Source organism: Macrobrachium nipponense, chromosome 45, assembly GCF_015104395.2.
Source record: "Macrobrachium nipponense isolate FS-2020 chromosome 45, ASM1510439v2, whole genome shotgun sequence".
In the NCBI taxonomy this organism is placed as follows: domain Eukaryota; kingdom Metazoa; phylum Arthropoda; class Malacostraca; order Decapoda; family Palaemonidae; genus Macrobrachium; species Macrobrachium nipponense.
The window spans coordinates 571,556-594,803 of record NC_061105.1 but is presented as its reverse complement, the minus strand read 5'-3'; the positions used below and the strand labels follow the sequence as shown (position 1 = coordinate 594,803).

Genomic DNA, 23,248 nt, shown 5'->3' with positions numbered 1-23,248 from the left:
AGAAGCCAGTCACTTTCTCATAACTATCTATTTTATACAGTCACACCAGGACTCGATGCTGTTCAGCCTGCTAGGGTCTGGGTTAGCTAGACGACGTGTTGATCAGCCACCACGGGTCCTAAGGAAACCGATCCAAGGACCTATGGGCAATATCCAAGAGGTATAAGGAAGTTGCCGGTGGTCTGGTTGTACCAGACGCCCTGCCTTCCATACCTGCGCCACGGAGAAGTTCTTACGAAACGCCAACGAGGGCCAATACTTCTGACTCGTGAGTTCTCGGACGGGACGTACGGATGTCGTCACTACCATCAGCCTCATACGCCCTCCTGAAGACCTCACGCAGCCAGGACGAAAGAGTGTTCTTGATACTTCTTTTTCTTGTTGACCCCGTTGCTAACGAAGAGGCGTCGACACTCAGGCCCGAGGTGTCGAGTTCTCTTCAGATGCGCGTCCGAGCGTCCTCCCAGGACAAAGCAGCATCTCATCCACATCATTATCTGCATGACGCTCCCGTACTCTCTTCTTCCGCCGATGCAGGTCCAGCAAGACGAGGGTCATTGAGTTCCCTGGGTTGGCAAGACCTTTGGAAGCTGCTCCTAAGCAAGGAGATCTCGAACGAGTTCGAGATGTCCATCCCGTCAGTTTCAGGAGGAGCGACAAGGCGGCTCTGTATCCTTTGACTGTGTGGGAACTTAGAGGAGCTTCCTCGGCGAAGAAAAACGAGGAATCCGCTACCTGCTGAAGAGTGGCTCTGGAGAAAGAGATAGGCCCCGTCTACGACACCAACCACCGAAGACGGCCGACTTCCCCTGGTACACAGCTGCAGAGGACTGACGGACGTTTCCAGCCATCTCTGTTGCTGCGCTACGAAAAAACTTCTCGTTCGCAAGAGAAGGTGGATAACAGCCAGCCGTGAAGACGTAGGGACTGGACTGCTCGGTGGTACCGCTCGACGTGTGGCTGGCCGAGAAGGTTGTGCCAATGGGGAATCTTTCTCGGTTCTCTTGCGAGAAGAGCCAGCAGGTCCGGATACCAAATGGCCTGTGGCCATTTGGAAGCCATCAGGATCATCCTGAGATTCGGGATGACCAGATGCTCGACTGATCACCTTGCGAATCAGGCTGAACGGGGGAAAGGCATAGGCGAAGAGGTTGTCCCGGGTGTTTGAAGAGCGTCCTCTGCAGCTGCCCATGGATCTGGCACGGCCGAGAAGAACACCTGGAGCTTCCTGATGTGCCGGATGGCGAACAGATCCTCGACTGGTCGCCCCCACAGGTCGAAGAGCCTTTCCGCCACGTCCTGGTGTAGAGACCATTCGGTCCTTATCACCTGATCCCGACGGCTGAGCGTGTCTGCTACTACATTCCTTCCTGGAAACTGTAGCGTGCCGACAGCTCTATTGAGTGTGCCTCGGCCCACTCGTGCACCTGCCGAGTCAACTGATACAACGGGAGAGACACTAGGCCCCCCCTGTTTGTTGACGTAAGCCACCACCGTGGTGTTGTCGTACATCAACACCACTAGTGTCCCATCAAGCGGTCCTGGAACTCTTGGAGAGCAAGGAACGCTGCCTTTAGTTCCAGTACATTGATGTGAAGGTGCTTGTCGTTCTCGTACTACACTCCTGAAGTCCGCAACTCTTCCAGGTGTGCACCCCATCTCGGTCGATGCGTCTGAGAGCAGCTGCATGTCCGGGGGAGAGTGCGCGGAGGCACTCCTCTTAAGGGGTTCCTGTCGTCCAGTCACCTGGCTAGGTCCTGCCTCACCTCCTGTGTCAGTACCATGGAAGGCTTGGGGGATCCGTCGCCTGTGACCAACTCTCCTTTGGTCTGAAGAGACCGCAGGTGAGACGCCCGTTAGGGACTGGCTTCCCGAGTGACGACAGGTGTCCGATCACGACTTGCCATTGCTGAGCTACCTGTTCCTGCCGAGACAGGAACTGGTTGGCTGCCTCCCTGAATCTGCTACCGTGTCGATCAGCATACCCAGGTACTTCATCCTCTGCTTGTGCTCGAGATCGGACTTTTCGACGTTCAGAACGATCCCCAGATCGCGACAGAACTCGAGCAGTCGATCCCTGTCCTGTAGCAACTGCGAGCGGTAGCTCGCCAGGAACTAACCAATCGTCGAGATACCCCCATCAGACATATCCCGTGCGAATGGCCCAAGCAGACACCAGAGTGAACACTTGCGTGAACACCTGTGGTGCGGTTGAGAGACCGAAGCAACGTGGCCTGAGCTGGTAACACCGTCCCGTCGAGGATGAAGCGGAGGTACTTTCCGAAGGACTGATGAATGGGTATTTGTAGATACGCATCCTTCAAGTCCACTGAAAGCATGAAATCGTTCTCCCTGATAGAGTCGAGCACTGAGCGTGCCGTCTCCATCGTGAACCGGGTCTGGCGAACCAACCGGTTCGGGGGAGAGAGATCTATCACTGGGCGCCAGCCTGTCGTAGACTTTTCCATCAGGAAGAGTCGGCTGTAAAGCCCGGTGACTGATCCGTACCGATTTCTACCAGTTCTCTTGCTCAGCATGGTCCTTGATCTCCTGTCTCAATGCTACGTCCTTCGATGCCCCTGGAACGTACGCCTGCTGTTGGACCGGGTCCCAATGGCTCGGCAGCACCCCCCACTTCCGGCAGCAGGTGAGGGGGATGCCGTCCTTCCACTGTGAACGTCGTCTGGTTGGGGCTGATCGAGACCTGACAGGAGAGAGCCGATACCGCTCCCGACTCATTCCAGTCCTCGTCGAGGTCGAAACCTCAGGAGGGACGACCGAAGGGATATATAAATACGATGTCCGAAGACGTAGAAACGCCTCTGTCGCAGTAGAGGAGGTGAAGGAGCTTGTTCGACCGTCCAGAACCGAGAGAGCCTTCTTGTCCGGAGACGAGAGACTACCTGGCTCAACCCAGTCGGCAAGCTCCGATCGCGGCAGACCCCACCGTCGATTTGGTGATCCCTCTCGGGCCCCAACAAAGACTCGAGCCGAGACGTGGCTCTGCTGGTGGGCGGCGATCCTTCCCCGAGGTCATTGTGCTGACGAATCAGCGCCGTAACCTCGGCAAAGTTCCTCTGGATCTCGGAAGTCACAGCACTTGCAGAGTGGGACCGTTAAGCCCTTCGAACAAGAGCATATTCCGAGAACCTTCCTCCTAAGAAGGGGGAACAGCGACAGCCCTCTCGTCTTCCCCATCCACTTGCGCATACGTCCTGGCCGGTCCAAGAACCGTGCCTGGCACGTAGGGCGTCGTGGTGGGATCATGAGGGGCGCACCCCTCACGATCACTCCTCAATACCTCGCTCCTCCCGGTGTAACCCGAGGAGGTTGAAGGTACGGGAGAGGCAGACCTGACGCTCCCTCGTCGCTCGCTGGCAGAACCAGCAGGCTTGGAGGGCTGCAGGCGATCGTCAACCCGCGGTGACGGTGACGATCGAGCTGCAGGCCTGGTCGAACCGTCTCGCTGTGGAGAACGGCTGGACTGAGCACAGCGGCCCCGATCTCGAGTGTCAGAAGAGCTGTGCTGGTTGCCGTACCCGATCGCTCTCTGTGAGAGCGACGGTCAGGCGACCTGCAGGCTCCACTGTCGCAGTGAGACCGGTGCTTGTCCTCACGGCACGTCACGTCGCTGGTTCCAGCCGTGGCTGGCACCGGCGAACGGGAGGACCTCTTCCCAGCCTCAGCCCGTGGTCGGTCGTGGACCGTCACGTCCCCGGGTAGCCAGCTGTTCACCGCGAGAGTGAGAGCTGGTCTGGTGAGAGTCGCATGAGCGGCTGTCACCAGTCTTCCGCCCCGTGCCGTGAACCTGACGCTGAGCGGACTCAGAGGTTCTGGTTCCTGGCTGCACGGTCGCTTGGTAGGCGACCGTACACTCGGTACCTCCCGCGAACGAGAGGCCGAGACGGACCCCTGATGCAGTGGCAGAACCACTGGACACCAGGCGAGGAAGTACCGGTGTTAGCCGGTACCCCTCTGGGCCCCGTAGTCTTCTTCCTTGCGGAAGAAGAGACGGGCCCCGCTCCCGAAGGAGCAGGAGGACCACGGAAGGAAACCCTCCCGTCCCACCGAGGTGAGACGGGTCCCGAGAAGCTCCCGAGGAAGCTTCTTAGGAGGGAGGAGGCGACCTTCTTCTTCCTCGGCTGTAAGCCTTAGAAGTCGAAGGGGAAGAGGCGGCGGCCGACGACGATGAAGAAGATGAAGACGACGACCACAACCTTCCTCTCTTCTTCGTCAGCTTCCTCAGGACAGACGTAAGATCTGCTATCCAGGCGGAGCCGGGGCTGCTGTAGCCGAAGCCACAGGGCCCGGACGCACCTGTACAGACAGACCAAAGTCTGGGGTAGTACCACCACGAACAGGGACGACATCAGCAGGTATGGGCATCTCAGGAACAGCAGCACGGCCAGCACATCATCGGTAGGGACAGCCGCGCACAACAGGAACAGCCAGCGCAGCAACGGCAGGGACAGCCAGCGCAGCAACGGCAGGAACAGCCAGCGCAGAAGGCAGGGAGCCTGCAGCAAACTGCATGGACAGTCAGCCCAGAATCGGCAGGTACGGCAGGCAGCACCGGAAACACAGGAAGTGGAGCAGCAGCCAGCAACATCCTGGTACCGGCGGCAGGTCCAGGGGCGAGTTCTAGGGCAGCGGAAGTGTGGTCGCTGCAGCGCGGCAACCACGAGCGGCGGCGGCACGCCCCCCTCTCGGTACGGCGAACGGCACTTCACAGCGGCTGTAGGCAAGACTGTTACCACGTGGAGGCGAGTCACAACCATGGTGATGGAGGGACTGTCGTCCCACCTGGTTGCGTGGTCACCACTCCATGGGTGACCGCAGTAGGCCCAGACATAGAACCGCAGCCCCTGGACACCAGCACGCTCTGCAATTGGAAGGACGCCCATACCTCACCAAGGTCCACGCTCGTGGCAGTAGCACCTGCGGAAAAATAATAGTAGTAGCGATTAATGGGGGGGAATCCCCTCGTGCGGGGGTTTGATCCCTCCCGAACGAGTGGAAGACCCCTAATACAATTGTACATCGGGCACCGAGCGCCCTCCCCCGCGCTCGACGGATCGGGCGAGGAGAAGAACGCCGATAACCTCCCCCCCCCAAGGGGAAGAGCCATCTGTGGGAACTGAGCGGGGGGGGGGGTCTCGTTCCCCACCCCCGCACAGTACCCATGTACCCAACAACAAAATAAGAGCCCTAGAGCAATCGTGCCATCGGCACGAATACAAGGCATAAGGATCAATTCCCTGACTGAGCGGAACTTGAACCAAATAATATTGATGCAATCAATAATAAGGAACAAAATGAAAATGCATCTTGCAAAACGATTCACTTCACAATGAATAAGGGCTCGGATCGAGCGCATTTGCGCCCTCGGTACCGAGCGCAAGGGTGAAAGGTTTCATTCCTTACCTTTATGGATCAAGGTTTCTGGAAACCTTGATCCATAATGAATTGATGCAATCAACAAATATATGAAAATGAAAAGACTACTGCGCTTGCGATTTCACTTCATACAAAAAAAAAAGGGGAAAAAAAAAAAAGGGGAAGGATCAATTCCGTGAATAGCGGAACATTGATCCAGTCAACAATGCAATCTCAATAAAAAAAATGAAAATGAAAAAGAACTGCACTTGCGATTTCACTTCATTCAAAATAAAACGGGGGAAGGATCAATCTCCGGGTAAGCTCGGAAACTGATCCAAAATGAGTATTGCTACAATAAAAAATAATATATGAAAATGAAAAAGAATACTGTACTTGCGATTCCACTTTCATACTGAATAAGTTTCCGTGCCGAGCGCATTCGTTCGGCAACGGGCATACAGGTCAAAAAAAAATATAAATGAAAAGAGCACTTACTTACGATTTTCATCTACACATTTCCAACCCAATATACGCTCGGAGCGAGCGCTCCCGCCCTCGGCACCGAGCATACACAATACGAGAATCATCTGGGAAAAAATGAATTCCCGCAATTACGCCCTTCAGTCCCGGCACTCGGGTAATCGGAGGGCGTTGTGAACCAAGATCCTTTAATTCACAATTGAATTCAATGAAATGATTGTACTTACAATTCAGTTTCACTAGATACATAGAAAAAGAAAAACACAATCATGCGAAAGCAAACGACGATGAAGCGGGCAGAGAGCGATGATACACGTCCACACGCCAGCAGGCCGAAAGCAAAAGTGGTTTGTTTACCTCCCAGTCGCGCGCGCGCGCCTGTCGGACAAGCAGTTAACTACCGAACCCCTTGTTCGAAAGCTTACGACCTATCCAGCTGCCGCTAGTACCTTCCTATTGTAAAAGGACCGAAGGTTTGTATGCCGTGTCGGAACAAATTTATATTTCCCTTTCTTGCAAACTATGTAATTGTCTACCGAAAACTTCGGTAGTTACACATCCTCTATTCTTCGAAAACTTATCGAAGTTAATTCATTTAAAAAGGTTTAATTAAAAAGTTATTAAAAGCGTAATGCTGAACCACCGATCCAGTACTTCTTCCCTGTAAAAGTTGGCCCAGAAGATCGATGGCGATGAAAACACAAAAAATCAAATCAGGAGGGAAAGTAAACACATGTTTACATTCCCAGCGACAGAGAGAATCTGATTAGAAAACGGGAATGGTTCCTAGTCCTGCCACCCAGCGGCAGGCCGGTAGATCACCTGACCTACCTGTAGCGTGTGCCGCGAAATTCGAATTTCTGTCGGGGACGACGGAGTCGATAGCTATGTATATATCTGACAGGTAAGTTGAATGTATGAAAACTAAGGATACTCCTATAAAAAAAGATGGCTTGTATTTTTGTAGGAACAATGCCTACTCCGGCATAAATACACTTTGGATACTGCACTGCCTTCAATGGGAAATGAACAAAGATAACTACAAATCAATATGTAGCCTTAGGTTTCCTTCATGGGAAGAAGCGCTAAGATTAATCTAGACAGCAGCAAGAAAAATGTAAAGTGAATTGGTCAAGTTACAATGCAGTGACCCATTTGAGGCTAGCGTAGGCTCTAAAATAGTTGGTGCAACACAACCTGAAATGGAGGCTCATTACGATTTACTACCATATTCTTTACTGGTGCCAAAGGGATAAGAAAAGGTGTCTCTATTGAAAGGCTCTACTCCCAAATGCTAAAAATGACTGTAATGATGTAATGGGGAAAATCGTAATCAAGAATGCTTTTGAAAATATGTAAAATGAAAACTTTCCACACGTGTGACTTTCACAGATAAAAGGAAGGTGGTCTGGCCTTTGGTTATGCAAAACAAGACAAGTAGCTTCTGCTATGACTTGCAATAGAAATGGTAAACAAAGTAAAAATAAAAAACTCAAAAAGTTACTAGTAAGAAACAATATATGGGCAAGGTGATGAAGACTAGGTGAGGGTAAGATAACAAATGTGAATGATAAGAGCAACAGCAAATGAATAAAGTTGTAATTAGTTGTTACCACTTGCGGAAAGGAACATCAACCCTGATGACCAAAATTGATGCCAACCTGGTTGATGCCTTTCACAAATGTGAACAGTGGCATTCCTTGTTAAGTCTAATATTCTTTGCAGATCTGCAGAGGGATCTGGATCACACAAGTTTTACTCTTGAAGTAGACAAAAACAAGCAAAGTTATAAATGACTAACTGCTTTAAATGATAACCTACATTAATGTAATCAATTTCTTCTTGAGTGATTGGTCGTCGGCGATACTTCAGAGGAGTCTGCCATTCTTCTAAAACAGGTGCAGTTTGTATAGCTGCAGCAGCAGATGGTTTAGGGGCAGCTGGACTTGGTACGGCACCAGCAATGGCAGGTTGAGGAGCACCATGAGCTAAAATATAATCAAATCTAAATATCAACTCTTCTTACCAAACAGGCAGTTTAAAAAAAATAATTGTCTTCTAAAATAAAAACTGGTTACAATAAATGTTTTATTGTAACCAGTTTCACCTCAGAGTAGTAAGTGTGAAAGTTATGGGAAAAGGGCCAGTACCTGCTCCAGAAAATCCTGGAGAAAGAGCTAACTAAAGTTTGTGATCAGATATTTAATAAAATGTGCACAAGAAAGAAAAGGGTGATGAAGACAGTAATGAAGACTCATTTAATACCTAACCTTGTAAAGGAAAAAACTAGACTGAGTCAATGATGATGATGTACAATGCATTTTGTGACAAAGCATTTTGTGAAAAGTCTAGTATAGCTGTTTAAGTATCGGTATGTATTCTAAAGCCCTCTCCACACTAGTGGGCACTGCACGACGGGCAAACACTGCTCCTATATTCTGTTCCACTATGCCGACTGACTGAGTATGAAGCCAGAATGATGGGATTGTCTGGTACCACTGCTTCAGAAGTGAGAGGAAATATAAACAGCTGGAAGTGCCCAACCAGCATGCCCACTAGTGTGGTCAGGCCATAATAACTGAATTTATCATCTGTAGCTTTTTCACATTATTCATACAACAGAGCAATTAATGTGATGTAGTTAAGGTTCTGGAAAAAGGGGGTAATATACACTAGTTACCTTTCAAAGTAGTACTATATAAAGAAAACAGTATCATAAACATTGCTATTTACCTAACTCAGAAAGGCCACCTTTACGAAACTTGATCATTGGGATGTGAGGTTTCACAGCCTGAAAAAATCAACATACAGTTGTAAATAACTTGTAAGTCAGGTAAAATTTATATAAATGTAAAACTATTTTAACATTTTGTATCATAAGAACCAGTTTTTCACATGCCCTACCCCATAAAAGCTTGACTGGAATGAGAATTTAATTAAAAAGGAGCAATTAACAGCTGGACGAGCAACTGGCAGAGAATGCTGTACACGTCATGAATACACTGGGAATATGAACCATTATGTTATTTCATTCCAAAATTGCAAAATGAATGTGAGGGGCTAGAACTAACTTTGTAAAAGCTTTATGCAATCTACACTTGAAATGAAAAAAACACATCACCAAAATCATCTGCATAAAACACCATGAAACAGAAAGAAATGCAGACTATAATAAATCAAACTCTTGAGGGAAGAGAGAAGGGTAGATGACTTTGCTTGGATTAGAGAGTGAGTAAACAGAATTTTTATACTTTTGATATCTAATATATTTTTGCTCTACCTGAATTGAATATACTCTTGCAGTATTATGTTTGATGTTACATGTAAATGGAGAAGTTTGGTCGTAAATTAATTGGAAAAACAAATGTTAAATAAAAAACAGCTTAGGGTTCCAGCAGGTTCTGATAATTTGGAACAGGCCCCATCTTTTTATGGGTTAAATATGCTTGGTTCACAACTGGTCATTCCATGGCAGTCTGCAACAATAAAAACAAACTCATGCCCTTGACACAATTATTCAGAGCATGGTTACTCCTATGGCTAGAGGACAAAAATAAGTGACTGCATTTATAGCAAAAAATGAGAAATATAAATGTTTACCTACTTAAAACTATGATTCTGGACAGAAATGCGCAAAAAAATATGATTCTGGACAGAAATGCGCAAAAAAAAAAAAAAAAAAAAATCCCTATTACCTTTTCCAAACAAACAGACTTTATCCCACTCTGTGGAGGCACAAAAACATGGAAGCATAAATGTAATGAAGATTTAACAGATTTTAGGCTAGATTAGACAAGGAAAGTTCCAATGGCTAGATAATATGGTCCACTACAACTGAGGATCCATTTGCCATTTTTGGATTATCTTGACTCAACCATTAGATTAACCTCCAAAACTTGAGCATACAGCTCAGCAGCTAAGACCAACCTACCAAAGGAGTGCATTTTTTTTTTATTTGCAAGTATGGAGTAAGACTACAGTACCCAGTGTCCTGAATAGAGACCAGCCTAGCCTAGCATGTTTGAACTTTCAAGTTTTATACCTATAGTAAGTATTTCAACTCGTACAGGCTATCAAGGGCACGAATTTTGGGTTAGCATACTGAGTGACTGCCCTGGGCTATATGTCAGAAAATCTTCTAGCTGAGGAATGTTATAAACTATACGTTGTTTAGCATGCCCTAAATCATCCAAAAATGGTCTCCCCTAATACATCATTGACAGATATTTATAATTCTTATTGTACAAATTTTTTTATGATGGTCATGTGTGTAGATATTATGCCATGGACTGCCCTGTTCTTAGTTGTTTCACTACATTCTAGATAACATGATATTGTTAAACTACAATAAAGTTTTGTACATACTTACCTGGCAGATATATACTTAGCTATAGTCTCCGACGTTCCGACAGAATTTCAAATCTCGCGGCACACGCGACAGGTAGGTCAGGTGGTCTACCTTACCCGCCGCTGGGTGGGCGGCGCTATGAACCAATCTATCTCTCCAGCCAGATTTTTTTTCTTTCACCTGTCTCCTGAGGGGAGGCTGGGTGGGCCATTAGACGTATATATCTGCCAGGTAAGTATGACAAAACTTTATTGTAGTTTAACAATATCATTTTTGTACATGAACTTCCCTGCCAGATATATACTTAGCTGATTGGCACCCTTGGTGGAGGGTAAGAGACAGCTAAAGTAATAAGGAGAGATAAGAAACAACTGATGTTGTAGGATATAATAACCTGGTTCTTACCTGTTCAGGCAGAAGACTTCATTGATATTGCTCTGAGTCTGCGTTGCCTGGAGAGCTACAGCTAGGACGTGACCTGATTGCTGAAAGACTCTCGGATCTACCACTGGGATATGTGATCCCTTTGTGTGGTAGAATCCAAGTCGGATCCTGTTAAAGGGAAGTTCGTCCCTATCTTAACAGGTCCTAACCACTACTACTGCCAAAGGAGCCACCCACTCATCAGACCACCTAACCAAACTACTAAAGATAGTATTACGACCTAAAGAGATGCCTTCATGCATCCTCTTTAGGCAACCAACAACAACAAATACAAGGGGGAAAAAAATTTATACTACTAAACAGGATGAGGTTCCAGCTCCCTGCCCCAGCACTGAATCCGCAGATACGTACGGGCCCAAGGCGGAAGCATTTTTCGTAAGTGATTCTCACATCACGTAAGTAGTGGTTCGCGAACACTGACTGACATCTCCAGAATGTTGTCTCCATCAGATTTTCGCACGGACATTATTCTTGTTGAAAGCAAGAGAAGTTGCTATGGCTCTTACTTCGTGTGCTTTCACTTTAAGAAGCCTAAGATGTTCTTCTCTGCAGGATCCGTGTGCTTCTTTGATGAGGCTTCTCAAGAAGAAAGGACAATGCGTTTCTTCGACAATGGACGAGTAGGCCTCTTTTACTGAACACACAGGACCTCTTGGTTGGCTTTCAGTTGCTCTTTTCTTCTAAGGTAGTATTTCACCATTCTCACTGGGCAAAGAGTTCTCTCGGGTTCTTCTCCTACCAAAGAAGATAACCCACGAATCTCGAAGTTCTTGGGCCATGGACTTGATGGGTTCTCATTCTTTGCAAGAAAACCAGGAAGGAAAGAGCAAATGAGAGAGTCCTCCTTAAAACCCACATTACCATCAATCGCCTGAAGCTCACTCACTCTTCTGGCGGAAGCTAGAGCCATCAAAAACAGAGTCTTCCTGGTAAGTCTCTGAATGAGGCTGAATTAGGGGGTTCAAACCTAGAGGACCCAAGGAATTGAAGGACTACATCCAAATTCCCAGCTAGGTGTCTTTAGGAGACTGCATTTTCGTTGTTATCAAAAGACTAATAAGGTCCTGTAGGTCCTTATCTTCCGATAAGTTGAGGCCCCTGTGCCTGAAGACATTCGCCAACATACTACGATAGCCTTTAATCGTCGAAACGACTAAGCCACATTCTTGCCTTAAGAATAAAAAGAAGTCTGCAATTTGATTCACAGAGGTACTGGAAGAGGAAACGTTATTCCTCTTGCACCATCTTCTGAAGACATCCCACTTCGACTGGTACACTCGTAAGGTGGAAGACCTCCTCGCTCTAGCGATTGCCTTAGCAGCTGCTGACGAAAAGCCTTTCGCTCTGACCAGTTTCTGGACAGTCTGAAGCCAGTCGACTGAGAGCGGGGAGGTTTTTGTGGTACCTGTCGAAGTGGGGCTGTCTGAGTAGATCGCTCCTTAGAGGAAGCGATCTTGGAAAATCCACTAGCCATTCCAGCACCTCTGTGAACCAATCTTGTGCTGGCCAAAAGGGAGCTATCAAAGTCATCCTCGCGGAATCTGACTCTGCGAACTTTTTTAAAGTCAACCCCAGAATCTTGAAGGGGGGAAACGCGTATACATCGAGTCCTTTCCAATCGAGTAGGAGAGCGTCTATCCTATTGCTCCTGGATCCGCGATGGGGCGAGCAATACAGATCCAGTCTTTTGTTCTTTGAAGTTGCAAACAGGTCTAAGAGAGGCCTGCCCCACAACTTCCAAGGCTCTGGCAAACATACTAGGTGCAGAGTCCACTCTGTGGAAGAACCTGATCTTTCCTGCTGAGGAGATCTGCCTTACATTCCTTTCTCCCTGTACGAATCTGGTGAGAAGTTTATCCCCCTTTCTTCTGTCCACAGAAGAAGATCTCTTGCTGTTTCGTACAGAGAGAAGGATGCGTCCCCCCCTGTTTCCTGATGTATGCCAGAGCCGTGGTGTTGTCCGAGTTTATTTGCACAACTGCTCCTGTCACATCTGACTCGAACTCCTTCAGAGCAAGCCACACGGCTATTAGTTCTTTCCTGTTGATGTGCCAGGAAGACTGGTACCCCCACCCAGGTTCCTGACACCTCCTTGGTTCCCAGAGTCGCCCCCCAACCTGTTTCCGACGCATCGGAGAACAACACCAGGCTGGGGTTCTGGGATTGAAGCGGCAGTCCCTGCGAGAACTTGTCGGGATCCGCCCACCATGCTAACTCCTTCTTGATTTGAAGAGAAATTGACAGGGAGAACTTCAAATCCTGAGAAGGACGACTCCAATTCTGATGAAGAAAGAATTGGAGCGGTCTCAGGTGCAACCTTCCTAGGGAAACAAATTGCTCCAGTGAGGAGAGCGTCCCCAGCAGACTCATCCACTCCCTCACTGTGCATACTTCTTTCCCCTAAGAAGGTTGTTACTTTTACGAGTCCCCGGGCTATCCTCTCCTGGTGACGGAAAAGCCCGAAAACTCAGAGAGTTCATCTGGATCCCCAGATAAACGCACTCTTGAGCGGGAATCAGACTTGACTTCTGCAGATTGACCAGAAGTCCTAAGGAAAAAGTCAAATCCAGGGTTTTCTTCAAGTCCTTCAGACAACGATCTCTGGAATTGGCCCTTATAAGCCAATCGTCGAGATAGAGCGAAATCCTCACCCCTTCTAGGTGAAGCCATTGTGCCACATTCCTCATGATGGCCGTAAAGACTTGGGGGGCCGTGGAGAGGCCAAAACACAGGGCCCTGAATTGGAAGATTCTTCCCCCCATCATGAATCTTAGAAACTTCCTCGAGGAAGGATGGATTGGTACGTGGAAGTAAGCGTCCTGTAAGTCAAGGACACCATCCAGTCCCCTGGACGGAGTGCTGCTAACACCGAGGCAGTGGTCTCCATCGTGAACTTCTTCTTTTCGACGAAGAAGTTCAGGGCGCTTACATCCAACACCGGTCTCCATCCCCTGAGGATTTCGGAAACTAGGAACAGGCGGTTGTAAAAGCCTGCCGAAAGATGATCTGCCACTAGTTCGATCGCCTCCTTTTCCAGCATCTGATCTACCGCTAGTTGGAGGGCTTGATTCATGATGGGGTCCCTGTATCTGGCCGTCAACTCCCTCGGGGTATTCGTCAAGGGAGGGCCTCGAAGAGAACGGGATTAGATAGCCCTTCCTCAAAATTGACAGGGTCCAGGCATCTGCGTCTTTCTGGGTCCAGACTTCTGCAAACTGTAAAAGCCTGGCGCCTACAGTTGTCTGAAGGACTTGAGTCTTACTTGGGAGGTTTGATTGACTTCGTAAAAGTCCTCCCTCTTCTATTTGGTTTCCGACCTCTGAACGAAGAGGATCTAGAGGTAGAAGCCCCTCGAAAGGGGTTCCTGAGAGGTCGTCTTAGCTTTCTTCGTCTTAGTCTGGAAGGTTAGGGCGCGGCTTCCTTGCAGACTGCGCTAGAAGGTCCTGCGTAGCTTTGGCAGAGAGAGCCTTCGAAATGTCTTGAACAAGGTGTTTAGGAACAGCTGCGTAGAGAGAGGGGCAAACAGCAAAGACGATCTCGGAGCATGTGAGACAGGACTTTGTAAAAATGAGCAAAAATACTGATCTTTTCTTCAAGACCCCTGCTCACAAACAGTGAAGCTATTTCGCTGGCCCCATCCCTACACCGATTTATCCATACAGGATAAGACACAATTCAAATCCTCCGGAGAAAACGTTGTCCGGTCCTTGAGTTTTCTTGGCTAGGACTCCGAGGGACCAATCGAGAAAGTTGAAAACTTCCAAAGACTCTAAAAATGCCTTTTAGAATGTGATCTATTTCATTCATTGCCCCCACGTAGTTTTGGCCGAATTCAAAGCTGATCTTCTAGTGGCGTCTACTAGTGCCGAAAAATCTGCGTCAGCTGGAGACGGAAGACCCAGTCCCAAGGGTTCTCCTGTCTCATACCAAAATCCTGTCCGTCCTGAAAGCTTCGACGGAGGGAAGGCAAACATAGTTTTCCCCGCTTCTTCTTTAGTACGGCATCCATGAACCGAAACTCTTGAGCGCTTTCTTCATAGAAAGAGTCGGTTTCATTCTCACACACGAAGATCCTTTCGTTTTTTGCTTTCGCTGTGGAGAACAACGAGTGTGGAGAAGGAGGAGCAGTAGGCTCAAAGACCACTCCGAACTCCTGAAGGAGAAGCTCTGTGAGCTTCTTGTACGAAGAAAACTGCTGCCGATGTATTAGTTTCTTCCTCAGAGGCTTCCTGGTCTTCTTGAAGAGGAGAACGAGGATGAGGAGAACGAGGATGAGGAGAACGAGGATGAGGATCCTTATGGAGAATCCTTAGATGATTTCCTAGCTGGGGTACAGTGCGATGAAGGAGACAAACGTCTGAATGAGGAGAAGATTCCAAAGTAGAGAGGCGTACAGGAGAACGACGAGTTGTAAAAGACGGACGCTTATCCGAAAATTCTTGTCTAAACTCGCATTCCTTCCTAAGTGCAGACAAACTCTTAACATCAAAAGAGGAAGGACTCCTTTCTCTAGAAAGACCACGTCTATCCCTAGGGAAAACTACGAGAGGGAGAGCGCCTGCTAATAAGATCCTGGCGCCGATCGTGAGGAGAGCGGCTACTAGGCGCCGAGCGCCTATCTGTCACAGGGCGCTTAGTGGAATCCTGGCGCCTTACCAAGCGGCGAAACGTTGCTAAAAAATAGGGCGCCTTTCAGGAGCAGGGCGCTCGAGAGGCTCTTGATGCCTACGAAGCGGAGAGCGGCTGCTACGCTCCGAGCGCTTAAACGGAACAGGGCGTTCGGCGAGATCTTGGTCCTTACCGAGGGGAGAACGTCTGTAAGGCTCCGAGCGCCTAACAGAAGCAGGGCGCTTGAGGCGTTCTTGACTTCTAGCAAGAGGAGACCGATCAGGAGTAGGGAGTCTCGAGAACGAAGAGCGCCTACTAGGAGAACGAAGCAAAACGAGGATCAAGGTGTCTTTCTCCAGGAGAACAGCTACTAAAAAGATGACGCTTACCCAGGAGCAGGGCTCCTACTAGACTCTGATGTCTTACAGGGGAGGAGGAGCAACTCCATGCGATGAGCGCCTACCAGTCACGTTATCCGACGCCCGACTACAGTAGTCGGAAGGAGAAGTGCGCCTACTTTCAGAAGGGCATTCCCTAGGTTCTCTGAGAAGACGAGGAGAAGAAAGATGAGGCGGAGACGACGAAATAAGTCTTCTATGACCTGAGCGACTCTCTCTTCTTGCACGAACTCTAGAAGAAGGAGAAACAGAAGGGGCTGAGCGTCTACCCGAGGCAGGAATCCGATTTCCCGGGGAAATATCTTCATAGTCAAGGGAGCGCCTATCCGTCGCGAATGGCGTCTCGATACCTCCGAGCGGGAGTGGTGTTCCTCTCGTGGAAATGTTACGATGTGTAGAAGTATCCTCAAAAGAAGGAGATCGCGATTACAAGGAGAGCGCTCTTCCGACGAAAAGCGCCTCGATCTCTTGATAGGGAGAGACAAATCTTCCTTCTACGCGATCTCGATGCCAAGGAGTCCGCCAAGGCTGTGGATCTGAGCTTGTAGGCCCGCTAGCACTCGAGAAGGAGAGTCCCAGGATCTTCTTCCGAAGCAAGCTCAGCGCGGGAGGAGCGGGAGAAGGAGGGCGATCACCGGATCTCCTAGGCTTCTTGCTTGCAAGGAAGCTACATCAGAAAAGTCTTCTGGGCTGGACGCTAACGTACTGAAGGGAGCCTCCGCAGCCTCTTCAACGGGCGTGACGCCTCCTTAGAGCTCCAACCACGCTTCGGCGAAGGAGAAGAGGATGACGAAAAACACTGACGAAGAATATTCTTCTTCTTACGATCCAAGGCAGCCTGGGAGCGAACTTCAGGATCTGCCGAGGGACGCCTGACCGTGGGGGCTCTCCCTAGCCCTCCTGCGGCTTTCGACTTTCTCCTCCACTGGAACTGGGAGTCTGGAAGAGGTCTAGGCCTGGAGGCACTAAGGGAGCCGGTCAGACGCACCCTCCACATCACTGGGTACACTGCACTTATCATCACTGACACTCTTACCTTGATCAGTACGAAGATTCTTGTCTTCCTTAGAACACAAGGAAGCTTTTGAGGCCGCCGCCTCCGAAGACGAATCTACGGCTTCGGTGCGGGAGCAGGAGCTGAGACCTGGAGGAAGTTCTAAAAACTACATTAATGTTAGTTTTCATTCTCACTCATTCTCGACCCTGCTCGAAACTCCTTGAGAATGAAAGCTGTACGTACCCTATCCCTTTCAAGTTTCCTAATATGTATAAGAAGAAAGAGCCTTATATTTCAACTCGTTCAAAACCTCACACTCTTGACACGGGTACTAAACGAACATTCATTCCCCTACATTTAACACAGAAAGTGTGAGGGTCACCGCAGCTTTCGGTAACCTCACCTTACATCCATCGGTCAAACATACTCTAAACAAAACCGGAGTTTGGAAACAGAATCAAAATCAGACATTCTACAGGAAAATCCAGCGCAAAGTCAATAACGGTCCACATCAGCGTATGCCAAGCCAACATAGAGCGAATACGTCACCAAAATGTCCAAATCAATCTCCAGGCAAGCGAGAAATGAAGAATATATCGGAATGAAACGACAACAGTTGTTATCGCTTCAGCGACAGAAAAAAATCTGGCTGGAGAGATAGATTGGTTCATACGCCCGCCACCCAGCGGCGGGTGAAGGTAGACCACCTGACCTACCTGTCGCGTGTGCGCGAGATTTGAAATTCTGTCGGAACGTCGGAGACTATAAGCTAAGTATATATCTGGCAGGGAAGTTCATGTACAAAACTATCAGTTGATGGAAAGTATGGGTCGGAATCTTTTTAAGTCAAACCAATCACATGCACAAGTTGTTGACATGGGGCATGTCAGGCCAATATTTTTTGCAAATAGGAATCAATTAAAGATAGGCCCAGCTGATCCCTGGCCTACAGTCAAACATTTTGACCTACAATAATGCAAAGTATTCCAACAGAAAATGGTGCTATGAGTCAGTTTTTTTGTCTTGTGAGGAATTCAGTCAAATTACTGACTTAAGTCAGGTGTGGGCAAAATACGGTCCACCAAAGGAATTATGGCTCTCTTACAACAGCAAGTCAGATGACTGTAACATATGACTTTGTTTAAGGTCACGAGACTATTGTTGCTTTTTTTTTACCGCATGTCAGTAGGTAGGGTTAAGGGGGGAATGTGTGGTCAAGATACTTTTGATTGTGAAAGACCAGTCACAGTCTGCAGGGGCTTGACAGCAGAGCCTTATGGTACGGAAAGGGTCATGACTCCTCAGTGTTAGGTTTGGCTTGACTGGGAGCTTGTGGTTAGGATAGTTTTGTGATAAATATTTAAGATGGAAGCTGCGGACAATGAACTAGCTTGGACTGTCCATGATAAATCTTGGATAAAGTATAGAAGAATTGTGCATGTTGGCCTATTCCTGTAGGTCACAGCCTGCTAAACAGCAGCAGATCAAAGACATCTTTCATCAAGGAGGCATCCTAACCTAACCTGTCATAGGACACCATGCCTTAACCTGGCTTTGGTTTTGACAGTTTGGTAAATTTTTCCTTTAAATTGTTTCATTAACAAATGAGAGGTTTTTAGATAGTGGACTGCACCTTTTTAGCCTACAATTCAAGGGACCACGGTGAGGAAAGCAGGGTTTTTGAGTCGCTAAACACAAAACTACTACTAAATACAAGGATGGAAATAATCTTAGCTTACCTACAGGGCAGGCTTCTAAGCTAACACGGAGGAAACGCCCTTCTCAGTTTGATACCCAGCGGACTTCAACTCCTACGTGAGAGCCACAACAGCCTGGAGACTTTATTTAATTTCACCGATAGTTTTTCATCCAGATTGGCTTAAGTTCGTAGATTGTTTTCAAACTAAAATATTTCATTAGGGGAACAACCTGGTGCCCTAAGCGGTAAAACTTTAGAATAGCTGCGCAGCCTGATTCCCGCTAGTCACTGACTGGGAAAGGTTACCAACTTTTTGGTGGGTCCAGGGGTGTCCCTGGCCTGGTCAGGGCCCAGCGTTCCAAGTTAAGTTAAGTGGGTAAGATCTGGTTAGGTCAGGACCTAGCATAATAGGAAAGGTTACCTCTATTTATGTATGAGGAACCTGCCCCGCTCGACGAAAGGTAGGAATCAGGCCGTGCAACTAGGGTAAACAACCGTAGACGATCCATTGTCCTCACGAGGCTTGGCCTTATTCACTCGATATTTAATTGGTGAAACAAGTATACAATTACAACTTTAAGCATAACATTCAAAAGATTGAAGTTTTGTCAACATAATGAGATATATGAAAGTCCCATACAAACTAAAATAAGCATGTGAGCTCATCGTGAAATATGTTTTCAAGGCAGTTTTGAAATCCAATCACGTGGCTGGCCATTCTAACCACAGACAATCCACCTCTTTCTCTGCCTTCCCAGCACTCATTTGAACAATGTTAGCGTATATATGTCGCTAATGTTTATTGATCTTACTCAAGATCACAGTTGTAATTAGCACAATAAAACAACATTTTGTTGCCTATATTAGTGAAAGTATTTAACTTGTTATTCCCGGGGTCATGGTTTGAACTGAATTCATTTTTACCTTGTAATCAGTGGTTTTATCCTTACTGCCATCACAACTGAAACTCCACAGTGCTTATTTGATTGTAATTATACACATTTTGGTCTTAATTCACTTCAAATTGCACTTGAACCACATTGCTGTTCCTGATTCCTAAGCACTCACTCCGCAAACACAGTTACGAGCAGCAGACGACTACACTGTTTATAGGGTGCAAAGCTTTATTCCCTTAATTGTTTACTTTACTCATTATTTAGTTTAACTTTAACTTCAAAATGTTTATTCAATTCATGTCTATTATCCCTTTTTTGCAACCAAATTAACCCCGAAAAATTACAAATATTTCTGATGTATAAGTATGAACAGACAACGCGACGATAAATGACTCATCGTTGCCAATCTAGTGAAGCTTCACACATACGCCGATGCATTTACAAACTGTTTCCATGAATTCTAGTTGTCATAGTAATGAAGTAATGATAAAATTGCTAATATTTATAGGCTATATACTACAAATAGATACGCTAATTTAACTTATTTCCCCGGTTTTGTGTAAGTCTTATACCCAGCTCGGAGGGTAAACACATACCATTTGACAACACTGATAAACAATTGAAGAGCGCAAAATGCCGCAAAGAATGGCGTAGTCTCCTTGAATAAATACCAATAAGTACTGGTTAGAGGTTGGGTTTACGATTGTTGTGATGAAAGTGCCCCAGCGTCTATGGGTACAAGTGGTGTGCGGGTTTAGCACAGGAAATGGGAAGTTTGTTGACACAAGTGACTCCGCAAACATCGAGATGGCGTCAGTCTTCGAAATATTCCGAGTTGTAAGTAAGTAAAAACTTCGAAAGCGTTTTGGGGTAGTGTGCACTGCGTTGGCCACACTTTTCATTAACCTCTGTTTAAGTCTTAAAACATGGCCTTAATTTCTAACTTTGGAGAAAATACTTACTTCGAAAGGTGAGTAGAGGTCTTGAGCTCCTGTTACCACCACCAACTACTCATGACTGATGACCATCTCTGGTGTAGGGACGTGTTAAAAGTACTTTTTCGGAGGGTGGCCAAAACCACGATAGTCAGTGAGTTGGCCAGTCCAATCGGTTGTTTACCCTAATACCCAATTTTGGGGTAAAATGTGACTAAAATGTCATGGTAAAATCTTAAAATTTCGGTTAGTATTCTTAGACTTTACTTCCATAGGGTGGGAGGCAAACCCAAGGTAGTACCTATAGCCCAGGTCTATTGTAAGTCTCTAAAGACCCATCCAGCCAAATTAATCCAAACTACTCCTCATAATCACCTTCCACGCTGCTCCTGCTACGGAACTCATCTTGATATTGACTTGCATAACACACTAGTAATTAATTACGACTAATTACAGTCGTTATCTGTCGGTGAACGTTGCTCAATAACAGTAGTAGCTCTCCTTTCGTCCCAGCAACAAATGGCTCCCTTGATGTTGTCTAATGTTTACTTTCTTCTTCTTGGAAGTTTGACAGTAAAGAGAAGGTCATGTTCTACAATGACTATTTTGTTTTAAATAACTTCATAAGAGAATGAGTACTGCAATGAGTTAAATCCAAAACACAATGTGTTTCAAAAAACTTTATCTTATTTTTTGAACAAACATCGTACGGCAATGAGTGATGCAATTCAGAGCTATAATCCAAAGCAATTTTCGTTTGGGAAAACTTTTGTTTTAAAAAAGATGAAGTTTTGCAAATGGAGGTATCACTCTTTTCAATGCTATGCTATCTATATCCATATATTTTCAGACTGCAATTACATGGAAAAAGTTACAATTAAATCAAATAAATAGCTATTAATCGACGTACAAAGATCGCTGAAGAATGTTAGAAGTCATGGGCAGCAGACGTCGTCAGTGATAATTCTGTTACCACCTCATTAAAGCTAAAAAAAGAAAAAGGAAAAAAATGATAGTCTCTAGGTACGGTACAATAAGGCTTCTTGATAATGAGTTGGGACTTAAACACATCCTAATGTATTTACTACCGCTGGAAGATGTTTCCCGATTAGTAAATATCACTGGTAGTTTCAAAGCTGTCTAAATTTTCATAAATATCATTGATAGTCTCGACGCAGCCGACGGCGGGATTTCTTGGCAAGAATGTTCCAAACTCGACATCGGGTGCTCTGGCGTCATCCTGCTGGGGGGTAATGATACCAGTCCTCCGGCTGGACATATTCGTAGGGGTCCTCACTGTCGTACTGGCCAATAACCATATTATCATTTGCCGGATGACGTCCGTGTTCCTGGGACCCTGTAACAACAAAAGACTTAAATTTTTTTCGGTGTTATATTTGGTCAGCAGAGTGTGTTGACATTTTCATTGCCCACTTTCTTTGGCTACTAAAAGTTTGATGTTTTCTCACCAAGTGTAGCATCACATACGACGGGTCTGACTCGCTGCCTGGAGAGGTTTGGAGAGCCTTTGTGCTTACTCTGTCTTCTCTGAAGTAAATGGGAATTTAGTTAGGATAAAATGTGTGTGTTTGTATGTTTACGTAGTATACTGAGTGGATCTGTGAGGACATTAGCGTGCGATGCGTACCTATTGCTATTTAGCATGTACATAGTATTTACAAGCATGTCGTGTCTCTCTCTTTCTCTCTCTCCGGATGCATGTATGTGTTTACATACCGAGAGAATCTGTAAGGGTATCACTGTGTGGTGTCGTATTTCTTGTGTGTTTATTATTTGCAAGCATGACTCACTCTCTCTCTCTCTCTCTCTCTCTCTCTCTCTCTCTCTCTCTCTCTCTCTCACACACACACATATATATATGCACAGAAGAATTCTAATTAATCATGATGACTTTCTCTTAGCGTATTACAGGAAAATGAATGGTAGAGCAGGAAACAAAAAAAATTAAAAAAATCACCTTGCACTGGATGACTATTATGGTGATGATTGTGACGATGAGAAGAGCTGACAGCATGCCCGCAGCTGCTACCAAAGCGACTGAAAATAAGATATATTGTATTAGTCATTGTACCTTTTCCTCCTTTTATAATTTCTTATACAGTACTTAGTTTTTTTTTACCAATTCATATTCCAGCCTTCTAAAATGGAATCGATTACGTGGCAATATAAGCAATTTTTAAGGAGTAGCCGACTCAACAAAAATACAGCTAGTCTCGTTGATGCACTTCGATATATAGATATACATATATCAAACACTACGTCAACAGACTTATGTGCTTTAGATGTGAAAGAAATAAATCACCACTGGCCAACCTTACCTTTCTTATCGCAAGGAAATGATAGCGAGTGAACCTCAGATATTCGTAGAATCATGACACAAAGGAGAGCTCTCGTTATGTGACTCCTCATCTGTGGATGAAATTACGAATTCATTTTTTATTACGCAAACAAGCGAGGAACGTTTCAAGAATCTGAATTCTGATATCGTTTTCATAAATACCGAAATGTTAAGAGGTGTTGTTCGACTGCATGGATAATTGCCAAGTTTAAGTTACCGTCCATTGGGTAAAATCCATAGATTTGTTTTTGTCTTTTCTTAAAAGACGAGCATTGAATTGTGACAGTGAACTTTGCAGACACTTTAAAATGATCGTTGTGACTTCTTGTGAAAAAAAAAACACAGTGATATCAGACACGGCTTAAAAACATTAAAACTACAGCCTATTATTCTACACACAATGACAGATTAATATTGCTTTACATGGACTCCATAACCATATTTCCTTTTTAGGCGGAAGTTGCAATAATTATGGCCAACGACGCCAAGGACATTTAGGAGAAAATACAAAGGGATAACATTACTTTTTGGTGGTTCTCTTTCTCTGTAGTGTCAACTACAGGGATTCAGGAAAGGGAAGCGTTGTTGTCTATCTGTTGGTGGAAGAACAAGAGACAAATATTCTCATAATTTCTCGCATTGCAGGGATATATTATATATATATATATATATTATATATATATATATATATATATATATATATAT

The 23,248-nt window shown here is 46.2% G+C and overlaps 1 protein-coding gene across 2 annotated transcripts in view; it reads right to left on the bottom strand.

Moving 5' to 3' along the window:
- LOC135214251 (alpha-ketoglutarate dehydrogenase component 4-like) overlaps nucleotides 1–23,248 on the bottom strand; it is a 381,447-nt gene that overhangs the window by 11,969 nt on the left and 346,230 nt on the right. The window contains exons 2-6 of one of the 2 annotated variants that reach the window (XR_010314316.1): nucleotides 22,524–22,614; nucleotides 22,163–22,242; nucleotides 21,654–21,732; nucleotides 20,560–21,541; nucleotides 7,710–7,847 (exon numbers count right to left, since the gene is read on the bottom strand). Coding sequence is in view for 1 of the 2 variants with exons in the window: in XM_064248315.1 (XP_064104385.1) it covers nucleotides 7,681–7,847; nucleotides 8,593–8,650; nucleotides 20,560–20,607 (273 nt within the window). In the remaining variant the exon portion in view is untranslated. Of the gene's footprint in view, nucleotides 1–7,680; nucleotides 7,848–8,592; nucleotides 8,651–20,559; nucleotides 21,542–21,653; nucleotides 21,733–22,162; nucleotides 22,243–22,523; nucleotides 22,615–23,248 lie in introns of those variants that run through there. The other variant, XM_064248315.1, reaches the window with a different exon arrangement.